Raw genomic sequence first — 22,475 nt, forward strand, 5'->3', positions numbered from 1 at the left:
AAGAAGTAACATTTGGAACTGAACATGGAACAATGGACTGGTTCCAGATTGGGAAAAGAGTATGTCAAGGCTATATACTGTCACTCTGCTTATTTAAATTATATGCAGAGTACATCATGCAAAATGCCAGGTTGGATGAAGCACAAGCTGGAATCAAGATTGCCAGGAGAAACATCAATAACCTCAGATATGCAGATGATACCACCCTTATGGCAGAAAGTGAAGAAGAACTAAAGAGCCTCTTGATGAAAGTGAAAGAGGAGAGTGAAAAAGTTGGCTTAAAACTCAACATTCAAAAAACCAAGATTATGGAATACAGCCCCATCACTTCATGGCAAATAGATGGGAAAACAGTGGAAACAGTGATAGATTTTATTTTCTTGGGCTCCAAAATCAACTGCAGATGGTGACTGTGGCCATGAAATTAAAAGACGCTTGCTCCTTGGAAGAAAAGCTATGACCAACCTAGACAGCATATTAAAAAGCAGAGACATTTCTTTGCTGACAAAGATCTGTCTAGTTAAAGCTATGGTTTTTCCAGTAGTCATGTATGGATGTGAGAGCTGGCTCATGAAGAAAGTGGAGCACGAAGAAATTGATGCTTTTGAACTATGGTGTTGGAGAAGACTCTTGAGGCAGGAGAAGAAAGGAACAACAGAGGATGAGATTGTTGAATGGCATTAGCGACTCAATGGACATGAATTTGAGTAAACTCTGGAAGTTGGTGATGGACAGGGAGGCCGGGCATTCTACAGTCCATGGGACCGCAAAGACTTGGACATGACTGAGTGACTGAACTGAACTGATGCAAAGAACTAACTCATTGGAAAAGAGCCTGATGCTGGGCAAGATTGAAGGTAGGAGGAGAAGGGGACAACAGAGGATGAGATGGTTGGATGGCATCACCGATTCAATGGACATGAGTTTGAGCAAGCTCTGGGAGTTGGTGATGGACAGGGAAGCCTGGTGTGCTACAGTCCATGGGGTCACAAAGAGTCAGACATAACTGAGTGACTGAACTGAACTGATACTCCTACTAGCAATAAATGGTGGTTCCGCTTGGTCCATATCCTCCCTCATCAGTACTTGGTGAAGATTGCCAGTTCTAACAGGTATGAAGTGGTCTCTCACTGAGGTTTTAATTTGCATTTCCCTGTAACTAATGATATTGAGCCCGTTTTCCTGTACTATTGCTTGTATGTATATCTTCTTTTGTGAATCATCTTTCTAATTCTTTTGCTCATTTTAAATCAAGATGCTTATCTTTTTAATGTTGGTTCCTAAGTCTGTGGCTTGCCTTTTTTCACTTTTTAACTAGAGGTTGCAAAGATTGTTCTTCTATTTTTTTCTCCCTAAGCCTCATAATTTTAGCTTTTACAGTTAAGTCTGAGGTTTATTAGATTTTGGGATGCAGTGTGAGATAGGGAACAAGGTTTTATTTTCTCTAATGTTTATCCAATACCAGTACCATTTGTTGAAAATACATTTATTTTCACATTGATTTGCATTGGTGCTTTATCAAAAATTAATTGACTGTATATATGTGCATCTATTTTTGGACTCTGTTCAATTCCTTGTCTATTTATATATTCTTATGCTAACTTCACAGTGTCCTAGTTACTATAGCTTTGTAGTTAGTCTTGAAATTTGGTAGTGTGATACTTCCAAATTTGAAAAAATTTCATGTTTTTCAAGCCTGAGCTTTTGTTGTAGAAATTTGAGAAGTTGATTCTAAAGTATATGTGGAAAAGCAAAGAGCCTAGAATAACCAAAATAAAGAGCTACAGGATGTTAAGACTTAATATATAGGGATAGTAATCAAGATGATGTGGTATTGGCATAAGGGCAGACATATAGATCAAGGGAATATAATAGAGAGTTAAGAAATGGATACACATTTATGTGGCCAGTTGATTTTAAAAAACGTGCGAAGATAACTCACCTGAAGATAGGATAGTTTCATTTTTACAAATGATGCTGGAACAATGGGACATTCCTATACAAAATAAATAAAAAATAAAGCACCTCAATCCTTACCTTGCATTATACAGAAAAAGTAACTCAAAATGAATTATAGAGCTAAATGTAAGAAACTTGGAAGAAGAATCTTTGTGACCCTTGAGTAGGCAAAGATTCTTTATATAGGACAGGAAAAGCATGAACCATTTAGGAAAAAAAGAAATTGGATTTCATCGAAACGAAAATCTATTCTTTCAAAGACACTGTTAAGAAAATGAAAATAAAAGCCACAGACTAGAAGAAAGAAGCAACAATGTGTAGTCAAAGACTTGTGAATGTTCATAGCATCTTTATTCATAATAGCTCAAATCCGGAAACAACTCAAATGTCTGTCAACAGATAAATGATAGTCACTGAAATACTACTTGGCAATAAAAGAGAATAAAGGACCGCTATATACAGGAACATGAGTGAAATTCAAAAACATTATGTAGAGTGAAAGAAGTCAGATCTGAAAGAGTGCAGTATTCTGATTCCACTTATGTGAAGACCAAACAAGCAGAACAGGTGACCAGCAGTTGCCTGTGATGGATTTAAAGAGGGCACAGAGACACTCTCTGGGATTTTGACATGTTCTATATCTCTTTTTAAGATTATTTATTTACTTAATATTTTTTTGGCTGCACTGGGTCTTCATTGCTGCAAGCAGGCTTTCTTTAGTTGTGGTGTGTGTGTTGGGGGGTACTCTCTAGCTGTCGTGTACGGGCTTCTTATTGTGGTGGCTTCTCTCATTGCAGAACTTGGGCTCTAGGCATGCTGGCTTCATTAGTTGCGGCTCGAGGGCTCTAGATCACAGGCTTAGTAGTTGTGGTGCATGGGCTTAGTTGCCCTGTGGTATGTGGAATATTCCCAGACCAGGGATCAAACCCGTGTCCCCACTGGCAGGCAGATTCTTAACCACTGGACCATCAGGGAACTCCAAAATTTTCTATATCTTGATTGAGATGGTGGTTACAGGGTCCCATATATTCATTAAAACATTAAATCATGCATTTAAGATCTGTGTATTTCACTGTATGAAACTTTTGCCTCAGCTTTTAGCAAAAACAGGCTAATGTGGCATTCTAATTAGCCCTAATGTCCATTCTCTTCCCCTTTCATAACAGTAGATGTCTTATGCATTGACCTGATGCCTTAGGTAATTCTCATAAGGTGCCTGAAAATTTTTAACAAGTTGCTCTGTAGGGAAAAAAAAGTCCTGATCTGTAACATTTGCACATTTCTGTGATAGAAATACTTCCATCCAGGCTAATTTCAAGCTATTAACATGACATTATTGAGTCTGGAGTTGGTAAGAGATGTGCACCATTATACAGAATTTCTACCATACAACTACAGTAGACATAACCTCAAGAGCACAGGTAAATACAGTAAAATAATGAAAAAGTGATGGATTTTGATTATTTATTACCTTTGTTTTTAATGTAATTTCTTTAACTGTAGGTTTTATACTTTAATTTTTAATAATAATAGTAATCTTAAACAGCTAGCTCACAAAATTGTTGCAGATTAACAAGTGGCTCTCGTGAACTGGTACAAGCCAGCTCCAGCACCCAGTGGATCATTTCTCTAGAAGCAAATTCTGAGACAGGGATTCATGTTCAAACACTTAAGAGGGTTCTTTTCAGGGGAAGCCTGTATGAGTGTGAAGGAAGCAGCATAGGAAAGGGGAAGAAGTTTAGTAAAAAAGTGATGATAGGTGAAGTCTATGCTCAGCATAATTCTGGGATCAGTGTAATACTAGAGAATTCTTCCAGTGTTAAGGCACAGGAGCTGGGCTTTTGTGCCCTAGTACCACTGAGTCATTGGGCACACTGGAAACCAAGATGACCGGTAGGATCGGAAGTAGGAATGCAGCTCCTTGTCACCTCCTGTAATGAGACCCCATGTTCCCAAAGGTGAACCTCCTAAGAATGATGCAGGTGTGAGTTCTTAGTAGCTGTCACCAGAGCAGTTTGGGGATGGGTACACCAAACAGGTAAAATGGATCCTGAGTGATCTGGGTGGTCACCCACTTAAAAATTACCTTTGTCAGCTTCCCTTGAAGCTTAGGGGGACCAAGTATCTAATTTATGTTTCATTAGATATAAATAGAAGTGTTGTTGGGGGGGGGATGTGCCTTTTAAAGGGACATGGGCAGACTTTCTTGGCTCTTTCCCCTTCCCAAATTGGAAGATGAGAAAGATGCAGGTGCTATCTTGGATGCAGAGGTGTATGCCCATTTTAAGGGTGGCAGAAACTGACCTGGGTTGCCTATAGTTGGACTGGTATGAGAAAAGTAAACTTTGTTTTTCAAGCCACTATATCTTCAGATATCTCTGTTACCACATTTTAGCGTGTACCTTAACAAATAAAGTGAGCAAAGAAGAAATAACATATCTAAAATCATGACTGTGTAAACAATTTATAATTTTTAGGTTTTTTTTTTTAAGCAAGACAGGACTAACCAAAACAGAATGAAAGAATGTTCATGAAGAGCAAGGAGAACATGTTCATTACAGAAAAAATAGAATTATTTGTACATGACCTGGTTGTCAATATAGAAACCCACCAAAATCTACAAACTTTCCAAACTGGTAAAGTAATTTGATAGCATTATTAAATAAAAGAATAACATAAAATTGCATTTCTGAAAGATGTCCGTGACTTTATGGGAACATTTATGAAATTTTATTAAAAGATGTGAAGGAAGATCTAAATAGGAGAGCTACCCCAAGTTCATGAATAGGAAAGGGTAATACCATGAATATGGCAGTTCTCTCCAAAATGGTCTTTAGATTTAATGCAATTCAAATAGAATGTTCAACAGTTTAAATAATTGTCAAACTTATTTTAAAACTTGTATGGAGTACCAAGAGTAGCCAAAACCCTAATGAAGAAGTTGAGGCAGGAGAATGCATTCTCGCATATGTTGATGCGCAAAAGCTCTGGTGGTCAAGTAGCCATAGTACTGGCACAGAGATAGGTAAATTGACCGATGGAAAGACTAGAGAGGCCAGAAACAGACTCAGTATCTATGGACATGTATATATATAAAAGAGGTGACATTGTTGATGGATGGGGGCATAGTAGGCCATTCAATACATAGTGTTAGGAGACATGGTTAAGTAGAAAAAAATAAAACTGAATACCTATCTCATACTACTCTTAATAACTACATGGATAAAAGACTAAACATGAGAAACAGAAGTTTAAAACTTTTAGAAGAAAATATAGGACAGTACCTTTAAAACCCCGGGGTGTGGAAGACTTTTAAAAATAAGACCCCAAAAGCATTAATGATAAAGAAAAAGATGGTTGCTTCTGACTGCATTACAGCTAAATAACTTTTGTTCATCAAAACATGTAATCAAGTGAAAAGACAAATCATGATTATGAATGATAGTTGAAATATGCATTACTAACAAAGGATTTAGTTCAGTCGCTCAGTTGTGTCTGACTCTTTGAGACCCCATGGATTGCAGCACACCAGACTTCCCTGTCCATCACTGTCTCCTGGAACTTGCACGAACTCATGTCCATCGAATTGGTGATGCCATCCAACCATCTCATCCTCTATTGTCCTCTTCTCCTTCTGCTTTCAATCTTTACCAGCATCAGGGTCTTTTCCAGTGAGTCAGTTCTTTGCATCAGGTGGCTGAAGTATTGGAGCTTCAGCTTCAGCATCAGTCCTTCCAATGAATATTCAGGACTGATTTTCTTTAGGATGGACTGGTTGGATCTCCTTGCAGTGCAAGGAACTCTCAAGAGTCTTCAACACCAACACTCCAACAAAGGATTAGGACGCATATAAAAAAACTAAAGAGAAAGTACTTTAAAATCAGCTCAAATGTAAAACTTAGTAGATGTTATGAGCAAACATTTTATAGAAAGAAGGCACAGATGATAAGTAAGGATATGAAGATATACTGAACTTCAGAAGTCTATCTTTCACTTCTAATGGATCTTTTGAAACTATGCATAATATTGTAAATCATTGAAAAATTTTGGTTCACTTTGTTATATAAAATTCCCAAATGTAGACACATTTCATTACATAATATCAAAGAATCACACTAACTCATGTTACCACTACTGTTGTCAGAAAAGTATTTAATTATTGGAAAGTTGTTGAACTCATGACAGCAAATATAAATTTTCCAAAAATTTTCGCCTCTAAGTTCAAATCTTATCATTGGCAACAAATACTGTCAGTTGTTTTCTTACAAGTTGCAGACTCTTTAAAAAAACTTTATTCTTAAGCATATGTCTGTCAAATATGCAAGTCTAAATTACCACAATTTATTAGTTACTCTTTTAAGTAAAACTGATGTTCCATGGTAAAAGCTGACAATTCAACGTAACAGATGTACAGTTTGCTTGAGTGAACATCCTACTTTTTTATACAGCAGAAGTGCTTTATGCATAATTGTCATTTCATTACCCAAAATCTTAAATAAATGTGGAGCGAAAGGTCACTACTTAATAAAATTAATCATTTTTACTTCCGCATCAAGGACATTTGAAAAGTGAAGTCTGGATTGATTGATTTCAGGAGTGGGCTGTCACCCTTAACATTATGTGGCAATATGTAAAACTCTTATCTTGCTGAGGACTCATTCTGTGTGTCTTTCTCTCCCTGGCTAGCTTTGAAAAAGCAAGCTGCCATGAGTCCCACAGCAACAGAAAACAAATTGAGGCAACAACTGGTTGAACTTGGAAGGAAACTCTTCTCCAGTCGGGTCTCCCGGTGGATGAGAGCCTGGCCCTGGCTGACACCTTTATTGCAGCCTTACAGAAGACCCAGATAAACTGTGCCTGGACTCCTGGCCCACAGGAACTGTAAGATAGTAAATGTGTAGTAAATGTATTTTAAGCCATTGAATTTGTATTTGTTACAGAACACAGAAAACGAATACAGAGGCCATTCCAATATTTGATCAATCCTCTAACTTCTATATAATGAAGTTTATGATTGTTCCAGTGATCCTGGTACAATCCTGAACAATGATCCTGGTACAATCAATCATGTACCTACTTGGCACCTTCCTGATCAAAAAGCAGGCCCCAGTGTGTCAGGTGATGTTACTCAGGATTCCATGATGGTAAGTTACACACTTCATGAGTCCACTGATAGTGATGTCAGCAAAGGCATTATCAGCAGGCAATGCTAGCTATATAAAGAATATACATGTGTATATGTAACTACTCAATGAGGTTTAGTGCCACAGCTGTCTCTTTTCAGCTGGCACCAAGATTTTGAGCCCATCTGTGAACCAGGCCCAGGTTTTTTCTTCTTTCATCAATTGGTCATAGGATACTGCCTATCAGGCTCTGGGTGTGAACTGACAGAGCAGCTTCAGTTCCATCCAGCTAAGTGCCATGATGGGGGATGGTGGTGTCTATGCCTTTTCTTTGCACAGCTTACTTGTGTCTTCAAGAGCTGCCATGATCTAATCCCAAATATATGGCTTCCAATGAGTGATGAATTGCTTTTTCCAACTGAGTTTATGACTTAGTTTGGCCAAATATTCACCTTATGGTAGGAGGCACTGGTCTCTTAGTCACATAACGTCCTGTGGTCTGGCATTTAGTTTCTTTTTAGGATTCAGTAGTGTGCCAGAAGTTGCTTTTCCAAGAATATAGCTTCTTTGCAGCAGAGAGTGTGGTCTTGCTTCAGAACTGTAGGGATCTATACTGTGACTCTCTAATTAGGACATAGCAAAGACTTCTTACAAGCATTTTAATTCACCACAGCAAACTCTAGCACCATAGGATTTGCCAGGTCATATAGACCAACAGTTTGGCCACTTGATGTGAAGAACTGACTCACTGGAAAAGATCCTGGAGCTGGGCAAGATTGAAGACAGGAGGAGAAGGGGACAACAGAGGACGAGATGGTTGGATGGCATCACCGACTCAATGGACATGAGTTTGAGCAAACTCCAGGAGTTAGTGATGGACAGGGAAGCCTTGTGTCCATGGGGTTGGAAAGAGTCAGACATGCCTTAAGCGACCGAGCACACCACAGCACATAGACCAAGTGACGTGGCTGCTTCTATCACAGTCTGACTTTACCTCTCTCTTTTTTTAAAAAAATGATTGAGTTCTCTTCCCAGTCATTTAAAAAAATTATTTTATTTCTTTATTTCTGGCTGGCTGTGTTGAGTCTCCGTTGCTGTGTGGGCTCTTCTCTAGTTGTGGCAAGCAGGAGCTCCTCTCTAGTCACAGCGCATGGGTTTTTCATTGCAGTGGCTTTTCTGGTCGCAGAGCATGGGCTCTAGGACTCGCAGACTTTAGCAGTTGCAGCATGTGAGCTCAGTAGTTGCAGCTTCCAGGCTCCAGAGCACAGACTCAGTAGTTGAGACACATAGCTTGGTTGCTCACGTCACGCGAGATCTTCCCAGATCAGGGATCAATCCCATGTCTCCTACATTGGCAGGCAGACTCTTTACCACTGAGTCACTAAGGAAGCCCCTGATTTTGTCTCCTGACAGGAGGAACCGCAAAGCATCGTGGCCACTTTCATGTATGTAGTCTAGGTTAATCTTCTTTTCTCAAGAGTTTTAAATTTCATCACATTCTTTTTACCATGTAAGGTAATATAGTCACAAGTTCCAGTGATTAGGATGGGAATTTCTTTGGGAAGCCATTGTTCTATCTCCTACAAGTTTGTCTCCAGATGTTGGCTACCATGAATTTAGCCACTATAAGCATTTGTAAAAGTATTTGTGTGTTTGTGCCTGTATGAGTGTGTACATAAATCTTTACTTCACTGGGATAAATACCCAGAAGTGCAATTACTGAGTCATATGGTAATGGTACATTTTGTTTTATAAGAAACTGCCAATCTGTTTCCTAAAGTGGCTGGGATATTTTACATTCCTACCATGGTGTGTGAGTGGTCCAGCATATCTGCATCCATGTCAGTATTTGGTGTTGTCACAATTTTCAAAGTTTAGCCAGTCTATTAGATGTGGTGATATCTCACTGTGATTTTAATTTGCATTTTAACAATGGCTCTTTTCATGTGGATGTCGATTTTTAAAAAGAGATCAGTATCATGTCTAACTCAGTGTTGCTAACGTTTAGTGCAGCGTTTATATTGAGGAATTAAAATTTTTACTGCCAACAAGAAGGGGTGGGAAATGCCAGGAAAGGCCTAATCCAGCCCTACAGGCAGTGATGGATGCACCTCTGTGCGGCAGTGGCATGGCTGCCACTCTCTGTGGCCAGGGACCTTGGACAGGGGATGTCAGGCATCTGGGAGTCACTCATTAATGAGTCGGCTCGGAGCCGGGGAAGAGAAAGAACTCGCCTGAGTCACAACTCCGTGGCCCCGCTGGTAACCCCGCAGGTGGGGCGGGGCCGGCTGGGTTTCCCCGCCCGGAGCCCTGTTTCCCCACCATTCGGAGGGCAGGCGTGCAGCCGCCGCCAGGGGGCGCCGCAGAGCCCGGGGGCGACCACCAGAGGTGCCATGGCGTCTCCGGGTGTCCTCCAGAGCGGCGGCGGCTCCCTGGGCCTCCTGGTCTGGCTCCTGGCCCTTCAGCCTTGGCTCAGTGAGGCCCTGGTGGGCGGGGAGGGGGCGCAGGGCGGGTCAGCTCTGCCCTCGCCCTCTCCACCTACCTCGGGGGGTAGCCGCAAGGACCCTGGAGCGCACCGTTGGAAGCTGCCTCCTGCAGGGGCCCCGGGAACTTCCGCGGCCCCTGAGTCCCGCATGACTTCGGTAGCCCCCGATTTGCTGGCGTTTACCTTAAGTGACTCTGACTCATACAAGGATGTGACACCCCCACAGGCCCCGGGAGTGACCAGAAAACCCGCCTTTCCTTCAGGTGAGGTTTCCCAGCCAAGCCCTGTGGCAGAGAACTGGCCCGGTGTGAGGGGCGGGTGCCCCTGCCCTGGGGCAGGAGACTTTCAGGGGGCACAAACTTTCCCTGGGCTATTTGAGCGGACCCAACTCTGCTCCTGAGGTCTGAGAGGGCATGGCCATTCTCTGAGGAGTCTTAGGGCAATACAGACCTGACCTGGGGCTCGCAGGGGACATGGCATTGTTTGGAGGCTTCTGAGACTTAGGAGGCTCATCTGGCTCTAGTAGCGGGGGCATCAATGGCTTTACTTTCAGTCCTCTCCCTTCATTGACCTGCTCTAGCGTGTGGCCGTCGGACTTCGAGGGTAACTGGTGGAAGGCCAGCCGCAGAGAAGAAGTGGCCATGGCAGGTCAGTCTGCAGATCCATCAGAAACACATATGCGGAGGCTCCCTCGTTGCCCGTCAGTGGGTGTTGACTGCGGCCCACTGCATATTTGGGTGAGTTTTGGGGGCTCTGGGCTTTTGGCTTCAGGTCAGGCTCTGTGGCCTGGAGCCTATCCTAACCCCTTCCTGAGCTTCCTCTTCCTCATCTGAACAGGGGTTACAGTCCCTGACTACAGCTCTTCAGGGTATAGTCAGAAGCAGGTAATGTTAGGGCCCTGGATAGGCTGGAAAGTCAAAACCCCAAATCAGGTTCAAAGCTACTTTTTTTTTTTTTTAAAGCCTATGCTGATTAGCCTTCAAGTCAAGTGGCAAGAAGTGGGGAGAGATCCCTGTTGGGAAACAATATGTGTGCAAAGACTTGCAAGAGGAAATATTTAAGGGGAGTGGACTGTAGCTGGTCAACTTGGCTTTGCTTTCAGTGGTTTCAAACTTTAATGAGCATGGGTACACCCACAGAACTTGTTAAAACAATAACTGTGTCTCCAACCCCAGAGTTTCTGATTCAGTAGGTCAGGAGTGGGACCTAAGAATTTGTGTTTCTACCAAGCCCCCGTGTGATGTCAGTGCTGCTCATCTGGGGACCAAACTTTGAGAACCACTGGTTCAGGGGTCTGGGAAGGGATGTGGTCTGGAGGGAGGGAGGTGACCGATGAGCGGCTTTGGAGATAGGACCAGGCTGGGAGCCTAGAAGATGTGGGAGTGTAGAGCTTCCTGGATCTCTCTGCAGCCACGTGGAATACACAGTGAAGATGGGAGACATACATTTGCTGCACACCTCCCCAACGGCAGTCACGATCCCTGTCCAAGACATCGTTATCCACAGATATTTTAATCCTGTCGGAGTGATCGAAAATGACATTGCCCTTGCTCTGCTTGCCTTCCCTGTGAATTTCTCCGCGAGCATCCAACCCGTGTGCCTCCCTGAAAAAGCTTTCATGGTCCAAGCTGGTACAGAGTGCTGGGTGACTGGATGGGGAAAACTAAGGGAAGAAGGTGAGACTGTGAAGCAAGATGGCAGCAAACTTGGCTAGGGAAGGGGCTGCCTGGTGCTCAGGTGTGGGCCTCCAAGCTAAAGGGAGAGACAGGGAGGCAATTTTCTAGCAAGTAGGTAAGGGAGGAGGGTGGAGAAGATGCTGGTGAGAGTGATTTGATGGCATTACAAATTTTTGTTAGTATGTCAGGACCTGGGGGCTTGAGCGACAAGCAAAGTGGGTTCTCTCCAGGGTGGATTTTTAAACTCAGGGGATGTTGATCTGTCTGCTAATCTGAACTGTCCCAACTGGAAGTACTTGTCTTGGTGGACAGGGAGCTTCCTGTGACTGAGAAGAGGCCATTGAATGTCTCTGGAAGAAACTGTAGAGACTTCTATCCCTGGGGAGAGGGTGGATTTGGTACTCTCAGGGCACTATGTACCTCGAGAGTCTGATCCTGCTCTAAACTAAAAATACTTTACTGATGGACAGGACACCTGTTGCTATTACTAACGATGCTCAGAGTGACAGATATTTAGTTTTGATTTCTCAGGTTGCCTCTATCAGTTCTTCTCTACCTGTCTTGATTTTGATTCTTACCACCCCTCTCACCATGTCAGTTCTGGGTCTCACGTCCTGTTAGTGTCAAACGGGAACAATATCCACTGCCCCTAAGAGGGCGTCTGCATGTGAACACACTGTATTGAGACCCAGAGTGGGTACCGGGGGCACCTGTCTTGTCCCACTAGGCAGATATAAACTACTCCTAAATTCTCTCTACAGACACATCACCAGATTCTCCAGAACAACTTCAGGAGGCTGAGCTAAGCATTCTTCGCTATGAGGCTTGTAATGAGGTGCTCAAAGAAAAGATGGAAAGTCACTTAAATATGGTCAAGGAGGGGACTGTCTGTGGCACCAGCACCAGTGGAAAGGATGCTTGCCAGGTGAGTCCATGGGCCCTTTTCTGCCTTTGCATTTTGGTTGTCCCCCCAGATGTTCCTGATCCACAGGCGGTAGGACCTACATGATCTGGCAGTGCCTCTGTCGCCTGTCTTCAAGTTGAGGGTTTAAGGGGACAAGCCACCAAGGCTCTGCTGGGCTGGTCTGACCTGATGCTTCAGTAGAGAGGACCTGATGCTGCCTAGAGGGAGACGGGGTGGGGGAGGGGAGATTCAGGCATGAAATACCAATAATACAAGTCACGTGTTATAACCTCTTCTAAATGACAGGCGATGTAAGCAGGTAAGGATTTCATTCATTATTAATATCTCAGAGTACATACATTTTCTTGGAGACTATTCAGTTTTTGGTATAGACTTTATTGATGACATACACAACTTTGGTAAATGTTATCAATTCTCAGATCTCATACACATGGAAACCTGGGGCTGGGGGAGCCCTAGTGGTGCCTGGGGAGCCCCATGCACATCCATCCTCCCAGTGCCTTGCAGTGCAACTAGGCTGTTATGACGTTGTCCCTCTTCCATCACTGTGTTTCTTTCTCTTTATCTAGGGAGATTCTGGGGGTCCCCTGGTCTGTGAATTTAATAATTCATGGGTCCAAGTGGGGATCGTGAGCTGGGGCATTGGCTGTGGTCGCAGTGGGTATCCAGGAGTTTATACAGAAGTGAGTTTCTACAAGGACTGGCTCATTGCTAGAGTGAGTCAGACCTCTCATACATATTCAACAAGCTACTTCAGCCTGATTCTGTGTCTGGTGCTGCCTTGGAGCATTCTGCTGACCCCATGATCACCCTGGTCATGTTTCTTCCAGTTTCTGAGTCTTGGACTAGCACTGCCTCTGACCTCTGACTCCTACTCAATCCCTATGCTCAATTTCATGTGGAATCCACTGGCCGTGTGGAGCTCCACATGACTGAGAAACGAAAGCAAGAAGCCTTGAAAGTTCCCCAGCCTGCTGCTCCAGGAAAATACCACATTCACAATACACCTGGGTTGTGCTAGCCTGAGAGGAGTGGCTGAAACAATCCCAGCTGGATGGACAGTGACCTGCCAGGTGATGCTTCATGAATATAGGAGAACATCTTCACATCATCCCTAGCAGCAGCCTTGTCTGACACTGTATCATATCAGTAAACCTGGTGATTGTTGGGTGAGAGCGAGGCCTCACCACGTCCGCATGTGACTCAGTAGTCTGGGTTGGCGAAAGGTCCCCTGCTTCCCGATGTGGATCCATCTGTGAGGGTCCAGCTTCTGCCACACAAGCCTTCCTGGGGCCACTCAGTCTTGGAACCCCCTCCCCAGTGCTCCAGTGGCCACATCCAGGCTCACCCCAAGTTGTGTTGAGACATTAAGGAGGGTGGAGAGTTCTGATGTCAGCTCAATAAATGCTTCGTCTCTTATGTGCTGTGAAGCTCTGCTCTTCTGAAGGTTGTGGGGTTGCATATAACATGCTATAGAGAACTAGTTTCCCATTTAGCTGAGGGACCTTTCATGGTGTCCATTACGCTCTAGAAAATGGGAGATGAGGAGCCTGTCTACCAGGATGGAAGTCTGATGGTGTCTTAGGCAGTGGGTCCAGCGGCCTCTTTTAGGCGTTAGGGCTCCTCTTGTAGGCGTCAGCATCGCTCCAAGTGGGGCTGTTGGAACTGAGGTTGGATGGGAGCCTGGAGGCAGGAAGGCAGAGATGAGGGCGTGGCCCACTCACACAACCTTATACCTCTTGTGCTGCCCGTGAGGGTCATGCCTGGAGGAGACCCTGTGGTCCTGGTGACAGGACACCCTGAACGCAAAGAGCTGAGTTCTCCCAGGCGTAGGATGGAGGGTCTGGCTCTGTGTGCATGTGTGCGGCATCTCAATCGGCAGACCTAGGGGTCCATAGTCACCTGGACTGGCTGCTGATCTTTCCCCAGGCTCTGCGTCCTGTCCACCCGGCCTTCCTTGGTCTGTGTTCAAGTTTCCAGATATAAGTGGCCCTCAGAGGAACCCTGGGCTTCCCAGGTGGCTCATTGCTAAAGAATCTGCCTGCCAGTGCAGGAGACGCAGGTTAGATCACGGGTTGGGAAGATTCCCCTGGAGTAAGAAATGGAAACCCACTCCAGTATTCTTGCCTGGGAAATCCCATGGACAGAGGAGCCTGGCAGCTACAGCCCATTGGGTTGCAGAGAGTCCGACATGACCGAATACACACAGTTACATTTAGTACTGTTATTTGCAGAAATGGAGAGTCGAGTGGACTCGGAGGCCTGAGTCTGACTGTTCCATACCATTCTCACATGCAGCTTTCTTTCAGAACAAGCTCCCCTGTTCTTTCCCGTGATGTTCTGTTGCTGGGGATGTCAGTGTGGCTCCTCATTTCCCGTTCTCTGCCTCCACATTGGCTGAGACTCAATATGAGCACTGAGTCCTCCCCAGAGTGTCTCCTGTGGACGACCCTGGACTGTGAAATGTGGTTTCTGCTGGGCTCCCCTGACTCTGGTGGCCCTGGGCAGGTTCCCTCCTCTGGTTTCCTCTGGGTGACATTTTGTGCCCGAGCTTAAGAGGCTCTGTGTCTTCCTCCTCAGTCTTCCCCCTCCCAGCTCCAGGTTTCAGATGGAGCGATGTGAGTGAGTGAGTGAATGGAAAGTGAATACTGATGTCTCCTCTGTAACCTTACTCCTTTCTCTCGGGGCCTCTGCCCCCCTTTCCCTTCCCTGGTTGTCTTTTCAAAGAGGGAAAATCCCACATGGGAAGCAGCTGTTACAGCCCCTGCTGGAGGAGAAGTCCCAAGCCCTGGGAAGTCTACAGCCTCAGTGTGGGTGCACTTTGCTGATAGTAGAATGTTCTTCCTGTGGTGGGCAAGGGGTTTCATTTCAAGTAACTCCGATATTGAGCATCAGCCTCTAGGTCCTAGAAACGTCAGGCATGGCCTCTGAGAAATGAGAGCAGCAACTTCCAGTGTAATGGGAGTCATTTTTACCCTTTCTGGCAAACATACATGGACTTTCTGTTGTGAATCAGGGAGTAGGCTCTGAGCAGAAATAAGATGTGGGGCTCAGGTGGGAGGGAAGAGGTGGTCATTAGGATGACCCTTAGGTCAGAGGTTGGGGACTGGATAGAACCACCTTCTGAAAGAGCTTGCTCCTTGGAAGAAAACCTATGACCAACCTAGACAGAATATTAAAGAGCAGAGGCAGTAATTTGCCAACAGCGGTCTGTCGAGTCAGAGCTATGGTTTTTCCAGTAGTCATGTATGGATGTGAGAGCTGGACTATAAAGATAGCTGAGCACCAAAGAATTGATGCTTTTGAACTGTGGTGTTGGAGAAGACTCTTGAGAGTCCCTTGCACTGCAAGGAGATCCAACCAGTCCATCCTAAAGGAAATCAGTCCTGAATATTCATTGGAAGGACTGGTGCTGAACCTGAAACTCCAATACTTTGGCCCCCTGATGCAAAGAATTGACTCCTTGGAAAAGGCCTTGATATTGGGAAAGACTGAAGGCAGGAGGAGAAGGGGAGGAGAGAAGATGAGATGCTTGGATGGCATCACCAACTTGATGGACATGAGTTTGAGCAAGCTCCAGGAGTTGGTGAAGGAGAGGAAGGCTGGCGTGCTGCAGTCCATGGGGTTTCAAAGAGTTGGACACGACTGAGCAAGTAAACTGAACTGAACTGAAAGAGCTAGATAGCACAGGAAAAGGAGGAATTGACAGGTAGGAAATGAGTTCTAGTAAAAATATTGGACTTCAAAGGACAAGGACACAAAACCCAAAACAATATGCTGCGAATTTCCAGTCATAAGGAGTAGTGAGGCATGCTGGTGTTTGTTTCTAATGCCCAAATTTTGGTTTGAAATAATGATTTTCTACCCACAGAAACCAGGGCTTCTTGGAGAAATGGCTTGAGTAATGTCCAGGAGTGGGTCAGGAAATGTGTGTATTCACCCTGAAATATCCTGTCACACCAGATGGTGAGCAAGGTCTCCAAATGACAAGGATCTTAGGATCATGTCCAAAGGACTCAGGAGCTCAGTAGTGAAGTGTGGCATTTCTGTAAGTCACACCTGTTCTCCAGCATCTGTGAATACAGTTTAGCTCCCTCACTGGTAAGTGAGGGAGCTTCACTGAAGATGACCCGCTTTTGCAGCAGGTAGCCCATATTAAACGTCTGTCTGTCAAGCAGGAATGTGAAGGCCCAGCCTCCTTGCCTCCTTTTAGGACAACTTGGAAGGGTATCTTGAGGATCAGCTGAGACCTCAGTTGCAACCCCATGATTGCTAAGCTTCTCCTATTACCCAGTTCTGCCGCACTTGCTCCCTTCCAGGTGTGAATCCTCCCCAGAGCACTCCTCAACAAACCCTGGCATACAGATCTGTCTCAAAGTGTGTTTCCAGGGGACTGATCTAGGACCTTTGGCCAGGCCAAAGTAGGACAATCTGATTTTTGGTAAGTGTTTTAGTTACATATTGCTGGGGGACAAACCACCCTAAGACCTCATGGCCAAAATCGTCAGGTTTTGTGGTGATATGTTCTATGAAGCAGCTCTGAGCACTGAATTAGCCAACTCTGAGGAGTTGCTTCTCAGGCAAATGCAGGATTAGACTTCTGGGAACCTCTGATCACAGCATTTTCACTGAGTGATAAATATGCGACCTTATTTTATGTTTCTTTTTGCTTAAAAGCACTTTATTTAATGCACTCTGTTGATTCAGTGCCATTGAACTCGTGGCCAGCAACAGTGTAGATCATACCTGTGTGGAGGTGACCTGACCCATCTGTTTTCTCCGCAGTATGCATCCCAGGCTGGAGCCCTCAGGGGCCCTGACAGCACTCCAGCGGTTTGGGCAGGGCCTTTTCAAACAGTGACATCACCAGCCAATAGCACAGAAATGCAAAAATATGGCCCTGAGTAGTCTAGGGTTCGGACATCTCTTTACCATATGAGAGCTGAAACAAGAATGCCCAGCAACATCTTCAGTGACTTCAACTGAAGGACGTTGCTTCCACTGTTTCTATGTCCTGTCATTTTTATCTTTTTCCTCTTACTTTTTCATTTGTTTTGAGCAATTTGCTTACATCGTACATTGACCTTCTTGTCTTCATGTTTCTTTCTTTTTTTGTGTGTGTGTTCAGGGAGCATGTTGTAAGCTCTCTGGAGTTATGGTTCTTACCAGATTGGAAAATATGTAGCATTATTTCTTTGACTACTTTTGATCCTCCTGCCCTGCTATACTTTGGAAGTTCAGTCACACATGTATTTGTCCCCAGCTTACAATGCACTTTATGCTCTCGTATCAGTGTTTCAATATGAAATTGTTTTTAATAAAATTGTCCATCTTTGAGTTGCCCAATCAGTTCTTCTAACCGTTTATTATAGTGTTAAACCCATCATCATTGTACATTTTTCATCTTATACCTGCAAATTTTCATATCTAGAGTCTAATTGGAGTCCTTTTACATCTTCAGCATGTCTACGTAAAGTTTAATTGTATATGTAGGACTCGGTTCTAGTGGCTGTGCTACTCTTTTTGCCTGTGCATTTAACATTTGTGTCAGTTCTGGGTTAATTATGATTGTTTGATTAATCCCATGATAGGTGGCTTCTTGAATGTGGGTTTTAGGTGATCAGAAACCAGACATTGTGACCTTTACAATGGTGTTTGATATTTTCTTAGAAATATTCTTGGACTTTATTTTGGGATGCAGTCAAATTTCTTGGAAACTGATGTTCTCAGGTCTTGTTTTTACCTTTTTTAGCAGGCCTGAAGTGATTCTCAGTGTAGAGACTATTCCCTGTTGCTGAGGCAAGACCTTCTTAAATACCCTAGGGAATGTTCTGTGAATCTTGAGTTTTTCCAGTCTGGCAGATGGACCAGGCACTATTCTTGGTCCCCTGTCGCCTGCAGCCATTCTGATTCGAATTTTCTCAAGAGGTTGTTTGTCTGGCTTCCGGTAGCTTCCCAGCCCAGCATTCAAGGGGATGCCCTCACTGATCTCTGGAGTTTCAGCTTCAGCATCAGTTCCTGCAATGAATATTCAGGACTGATCTCCTTTAGGATGGACTGGTTGGATCTCCTTGCAGTCCAAGGGACTCTCAAGAGTCTTCTCCAATACCACGGTTCAAAAGCATCAATTCTTCAGCTTTTGTTATAGTCCAACTCTCAAATCCATACACAACTACTGGAAAAACCATAACTTTGACTAGATGGATCTTTGTTGGCAAAGACATGTCTCTGCTTTTTAATATGCTGTCTGGGTTGGTCATAGCTTTTCTTCCAAGGAGCAAGCGTCTTTTAATTTCATGGCCACAGACACCATCTGCAGTATTTTGGAGCCCAAGAAAATAAAGTCTATCACTGTTTCCATTGTTTCTCCATCTGTTTACCATGAAGTGATGGGACTGGATGCCATGATATTCATTTTTTGAATGTTGAGTTTTAAGCCAGTTTTTTCACTCTCCTCTTTCACTTTCATCAAGAGACTCTAGTTCCTCTTCACTTTCTGCCATAAGGGTGGTATCTGCGTATCTGAGGTTATTGATATTTCTCCCGGCAGTCTTGATTCTAGCTTGTGCTTCATCCAGTCTGGCATTTTGCATGATGTACTCTGCATATAAGTTAAGTAATCAGGGTGACGATATATAGCCTTGACCTTTCACAATTTGGAACCAGTCTGTTTTTCCATGTCAGGTTCTAACTGTTGCTTCTTGACCTGCATACAAATTTCTCAAGAAGTAAGAAATAAGTAGGGTAAGGTGGTAAGGTGGTCTGGTTTTCCCATCTCTTTAAGAATGTTCCACAGTTTGTTGTGATCTACACAGCCAAAGGCTTTAGTGTAGTCAATGAAGCAGAAGTAGATGTTTTTCTGGAATTCTCTTGCTTTTTCTAAGATCCAACAGATGTTGGCAATTTGATCTCTGGTTCCTCTGCCTTTTCTAAATCCAGCTTGACCATCTGGAAGTTTACTGTGGCTGTATCATATACAATTTCATAGGTAATGCTTTCATTGGCATTGATCTCTAAAATGTCAAATTTCCTTCACGATTTCCTAATTTTTAAAGCTGCACCTTTATCTAGAGTTTTTGCTTTTTTTTTTTTTTTTCAGGAATAGAGTATTTTTTAAAGTTGGTTTTAACGTTATTGATGTGTGGCTCATGAAGAGAATGTGTATCACATTGGTTCCTTGAGATTATTGATTCTCCTTAGGGCCTTGATTCTGAAAGTTCCCTATGTGTTAAGTAAGAGTGTTCTCTCTCAGTAGTTGTAAAATTCATCATAGGGTTAGGTCTAGATGATGAGTTATGAGAGTCAAGTCCATATTTTTGCTAATTTTGCCTACGTAAATTGTTAGCTTCCTAAGAGGAGTGTATAAGAAGTCCCTGTTTCCCGTAAATTGGTCCCATTTGCTTTCCGTTCTAAAGGCTGTCATTGTATCCTATCTTTATGTCTTGGTCTTACTGTACATAGCGCCCTGTGTCCCTTGTATCATTTTTGCTTTAAACGCTATGATCTAATGACCATGTTGCTATATCAGCTTTTGTTTGTTTTGCACCAGTGTGACCTGGCAGTTCCCTTTCTATTCCTTTATTTCCCATGTGTGTGTATCTCTTTGTGTAAGTTTGTCTCTTCAGAGAGTCTATTTCTGGACCTTGGCTTTTCCTCCCATTTGAAAGTTACGTTGTCTGGTATGTTCAACTCATTCACCCTTATTGCAGATGCTACTATATTCAGGCTCATTCAGGCTACTATATTCAGGCTCAAAAAACTATATTCAGGCTACTATATTCAGGCTCTCTTCCGCACTTTCTATTTACCTTGTTTCTTTTGATTTTCTTCTACGTTTCATTGGACAGATTGCATCTGTGGGTTTGTTTTTCTTTTCTTTTTTTTTTTTTTAAAGGGCTCCTGTGTTTAGATCTCGCTAAGGTATCTAACCCAGAATATCTCTCCTTTAAGATGGAAAATTAATCATAAGTCAAGGGCCTTAAGAACACAACCAGAATAGATTAAGGCGCATGGCTGAGGAAGAAGGAAGTGAAGATATTGGAGGAGCAGCCTTGGGGTTTGGCCCTAGCCCTGAGTTCCTGGCAACCCGAGGCCAGGTGCGGAGATGCCGCGAGGGGGCGCCGCAGAGCGCGGAGGCGGTTAGAGGTGCTCATGGCTTCGCTGAGCGACACCCGCAGGGGCGGAGGCTCCCTGGGCTTCCCGGTCCGGCTCCTGGTCCTTTGGTCCCAACTCAGTGAGACCATGGCAGGCAGGGATTGGACGGGATGGGCTAGTCTGCTTGCGCGGTGCTGAGGATGGGGGTTGCTCACAGGGGGCGTGGGCAGGTATTGGGGACTGGGAGGTGGGGTTCCCGGGTGGGGGTTAGGAATTTGGGTTTGGAGATGAGACGGTTTCCTGGAAAGAAGCCGGTGATGAGGGTCCTTGCCCCGGCCAGCTGCTTTTCTAACTGGACTCTCATGTTCCCAGGTGAGGGTGCCAGACCCAAGGAGGATTGTGCAATGAGCATGGCAACCCCAGAGGCATCATCAGCTTCAGGGCACCTGAAATCCCTGCAGGTTCCGGTACCCAGCGTCGCCCCTGTGCCACCCACACCCCCAGCGAAGGCGACCGTGGGATCCAGCCAGACCCCTGTATGGGAAGGGCTGCCTCCTCTAGGTACTGCCCCAGTACAGCGCTGTGCTTGCGCTGGGAGGCCACCTGGGATCATGTCCTGGCCCAGGGTGGGGGAGGAGGGGTGGGGTGGGTTGCAGGGTTATACCACTCTGGATGATTTGAGAGGAAACCTGGCTCTGCTTTGGGAGGCACGGGTGGTGGAGGTGGAGTTGGAAGTGGTGTTGGTGTTGGAGGTGGTGGAGGAAGTGGAGGTGATGGAGAAGGTGGAATGGAGACAGCAGCTTCACTCTAGTCCCCTTTACTGAGCCAAGGAGCCTGTGGCAATCGGATTTTGGGGATAATCGGTGAAAAGCCAGCCCCAGAAAGAAAGTGGCCCTGGCAGGTCAGCCTGCAGTTCAGCGATCGCCACAGATGCGGAGGTTCCCTTATTGCCTCACAGTGGGTGCTGACGGCAGCTCACTGCGTAGAACAGTAAGTATCTGGCGCAGTGGGCTTGACCTGTTGCTTGGGTTACAGGAGACCGGGCCATTCACATCCCCCACCTGAGCTTTCCTTTCTTTACCTGATAATGAAGCCATAGCTCCTAACATGTGTTCACTGTGAGTGAAACATGAGTCTTGCATTTCTGACAAGATTCCGGGTGTTACTCTGTGGTTCTGGGACCTCACTGGGAGAATCACTGACTCCAGTGGTTAGGGGTGAGGAGGGGATGTGGTTTATAGGGAGAAAAAGGCTGATGGCTGGTATGGGAGATGGGAACAGTCTGGGAAGAACCTGGAAGGGGTGGAGGGGCGTGTAGACCCTCCAACATCTCTGGGAGGGCATATTGTCTTCCCACCAGCTATCGAAACCTTACGGTGAAGATGGGAGCCACAGATTTATATTCACGCTGCAAAACTACAGTGGATGTTCCAGTTAAACACATCAGTTCACATAAGGATTTTGATTGGAACCTTACCCCTAATGACATTGCCCTTCTTCAACTGGCCCACTCTGTGAATTATTCTGCATGCATTCAGCCAGTGTGTCTCCCTGAGAAGAATTTTGAAGTGAGACCTGGGACACGGTGCTGGATAACCGGATGGGGCTGAACTCTAGAATTTGGTGAGACTGGCTGGCAGGATCTGAGGGGGGAACGTCTGGTGCCCTGGGGTTGGCCTGCAGGCTGAAGGGAGGGACAGGGAGGCTGGTTCTCTACAGGTGGGCAAGGAAAGAGGTGGAGAGGAGGCTGCCTGGGAGTGACTGAAGTGTGCAGTAGGGATTCCTCCTGTTATGTTAGACCTGGGGGTGTGGGTCCCAGTATGGTGGGTTCTCTCCAGGGCAGACTTCAGCTCCAGGATGATGAGGTATCTGTCAGTCAGAGCTGTCCTGCTCTGGAATTACCTGCCAGGTTGGGAGGGAGCTTCTTGTGCCTGGGATGCAGGTCTAGCCAGAGCAGTCCTGGGAGGAGGCCGGGTTGGTACCTGTGGGCACTGCCTGTCCCGGAGTCTGTGACCCTGCCCTATACAGACACCTGTCCCTGCTATTGCTGATGCTCAGAGTGACGACCCTTGCTTTTGTATCAGGCCTTGGAAGAAGCCTTGTCTCTTTGTGTCCTGAAACGTTCCTCCTTCTGACTTGGCTTTGCTTCTTTCTTTGTCTTCCCCCTGTGTCAGCAGTTGGCCTCAGGTCCTTCGGTGTCAAATGGAACAGAA

General features: G+C 45.0%; 1 protein-coding gene across 1 annotated transcript; it reads left to right on the plus strand.

Moving 5' to 3' along the window:
• Nucleotides 1-9,250: 9,250 nt before the first annotated feature.
• Nucleotides 9,251-13,510, plus strand: LOC136167485 (serine protease 44-like). Its single transcript, XM_065935043.1, has 6 exons — nt 9,251-9,755; nt 10,148-10,304; nt 10,978-11,243; nt 12,026-12,168; nt 12,738-12,884; nt 12,999-13,510. The coding sequence occupies exons 1-6, from the start codon at nt 9,251-9,253 to the stop codon at nt 13,098-13,100; spliced, it is 1,320 nt and encodes a 439-aa protein (XP_065791115.1). The 3' UTR covers nt 13,101-13,510.
• The last annotated feature ends 8,965 nt before the right edge of the window (nt 13,511-22,475 follow it).

The sequence above is a fragment of the Muntiacus reevesi genome, chromosome 4 (genome assembly GCF_963930625.1).
Source record: "Muntiacus reevesi chromosome 4, mMunRee1.1, whole genome shotgun sequence".
Classification (NCBI taxonomy): domain Eukaryota; kingdom Metazoa; phylum Chordata; class Mammalia; order Artiodactyla; family Cervidae; genus Muntiacus; species Muntiacus reevesi.

Bases quoted from the DNA above. Each gene is read 5' to 3' on its own strand.
- LOC136167485 (XM_065935043.1), top strand. From the start codon at position 9,251: ATGTCAGGCATCTGGGAGTCACTCATTAATGAGTCGGCTCGGAGCCGG. The intron at 10,305-10,977 runs GTGAGTTTTGGG...ATCTCTCTGCAG, and splicing joins GCGGCCCACTGCATATTTGG to CCACGTGGAATACACAGTGA. The intron at 12,885-12,998 runs GTGAGTCAGACC...TGTTTCTTCCAG, and splicing joins AGGACTGGCTCATTGCTAGA to TTTCTGAGTCTTGGACTAGC.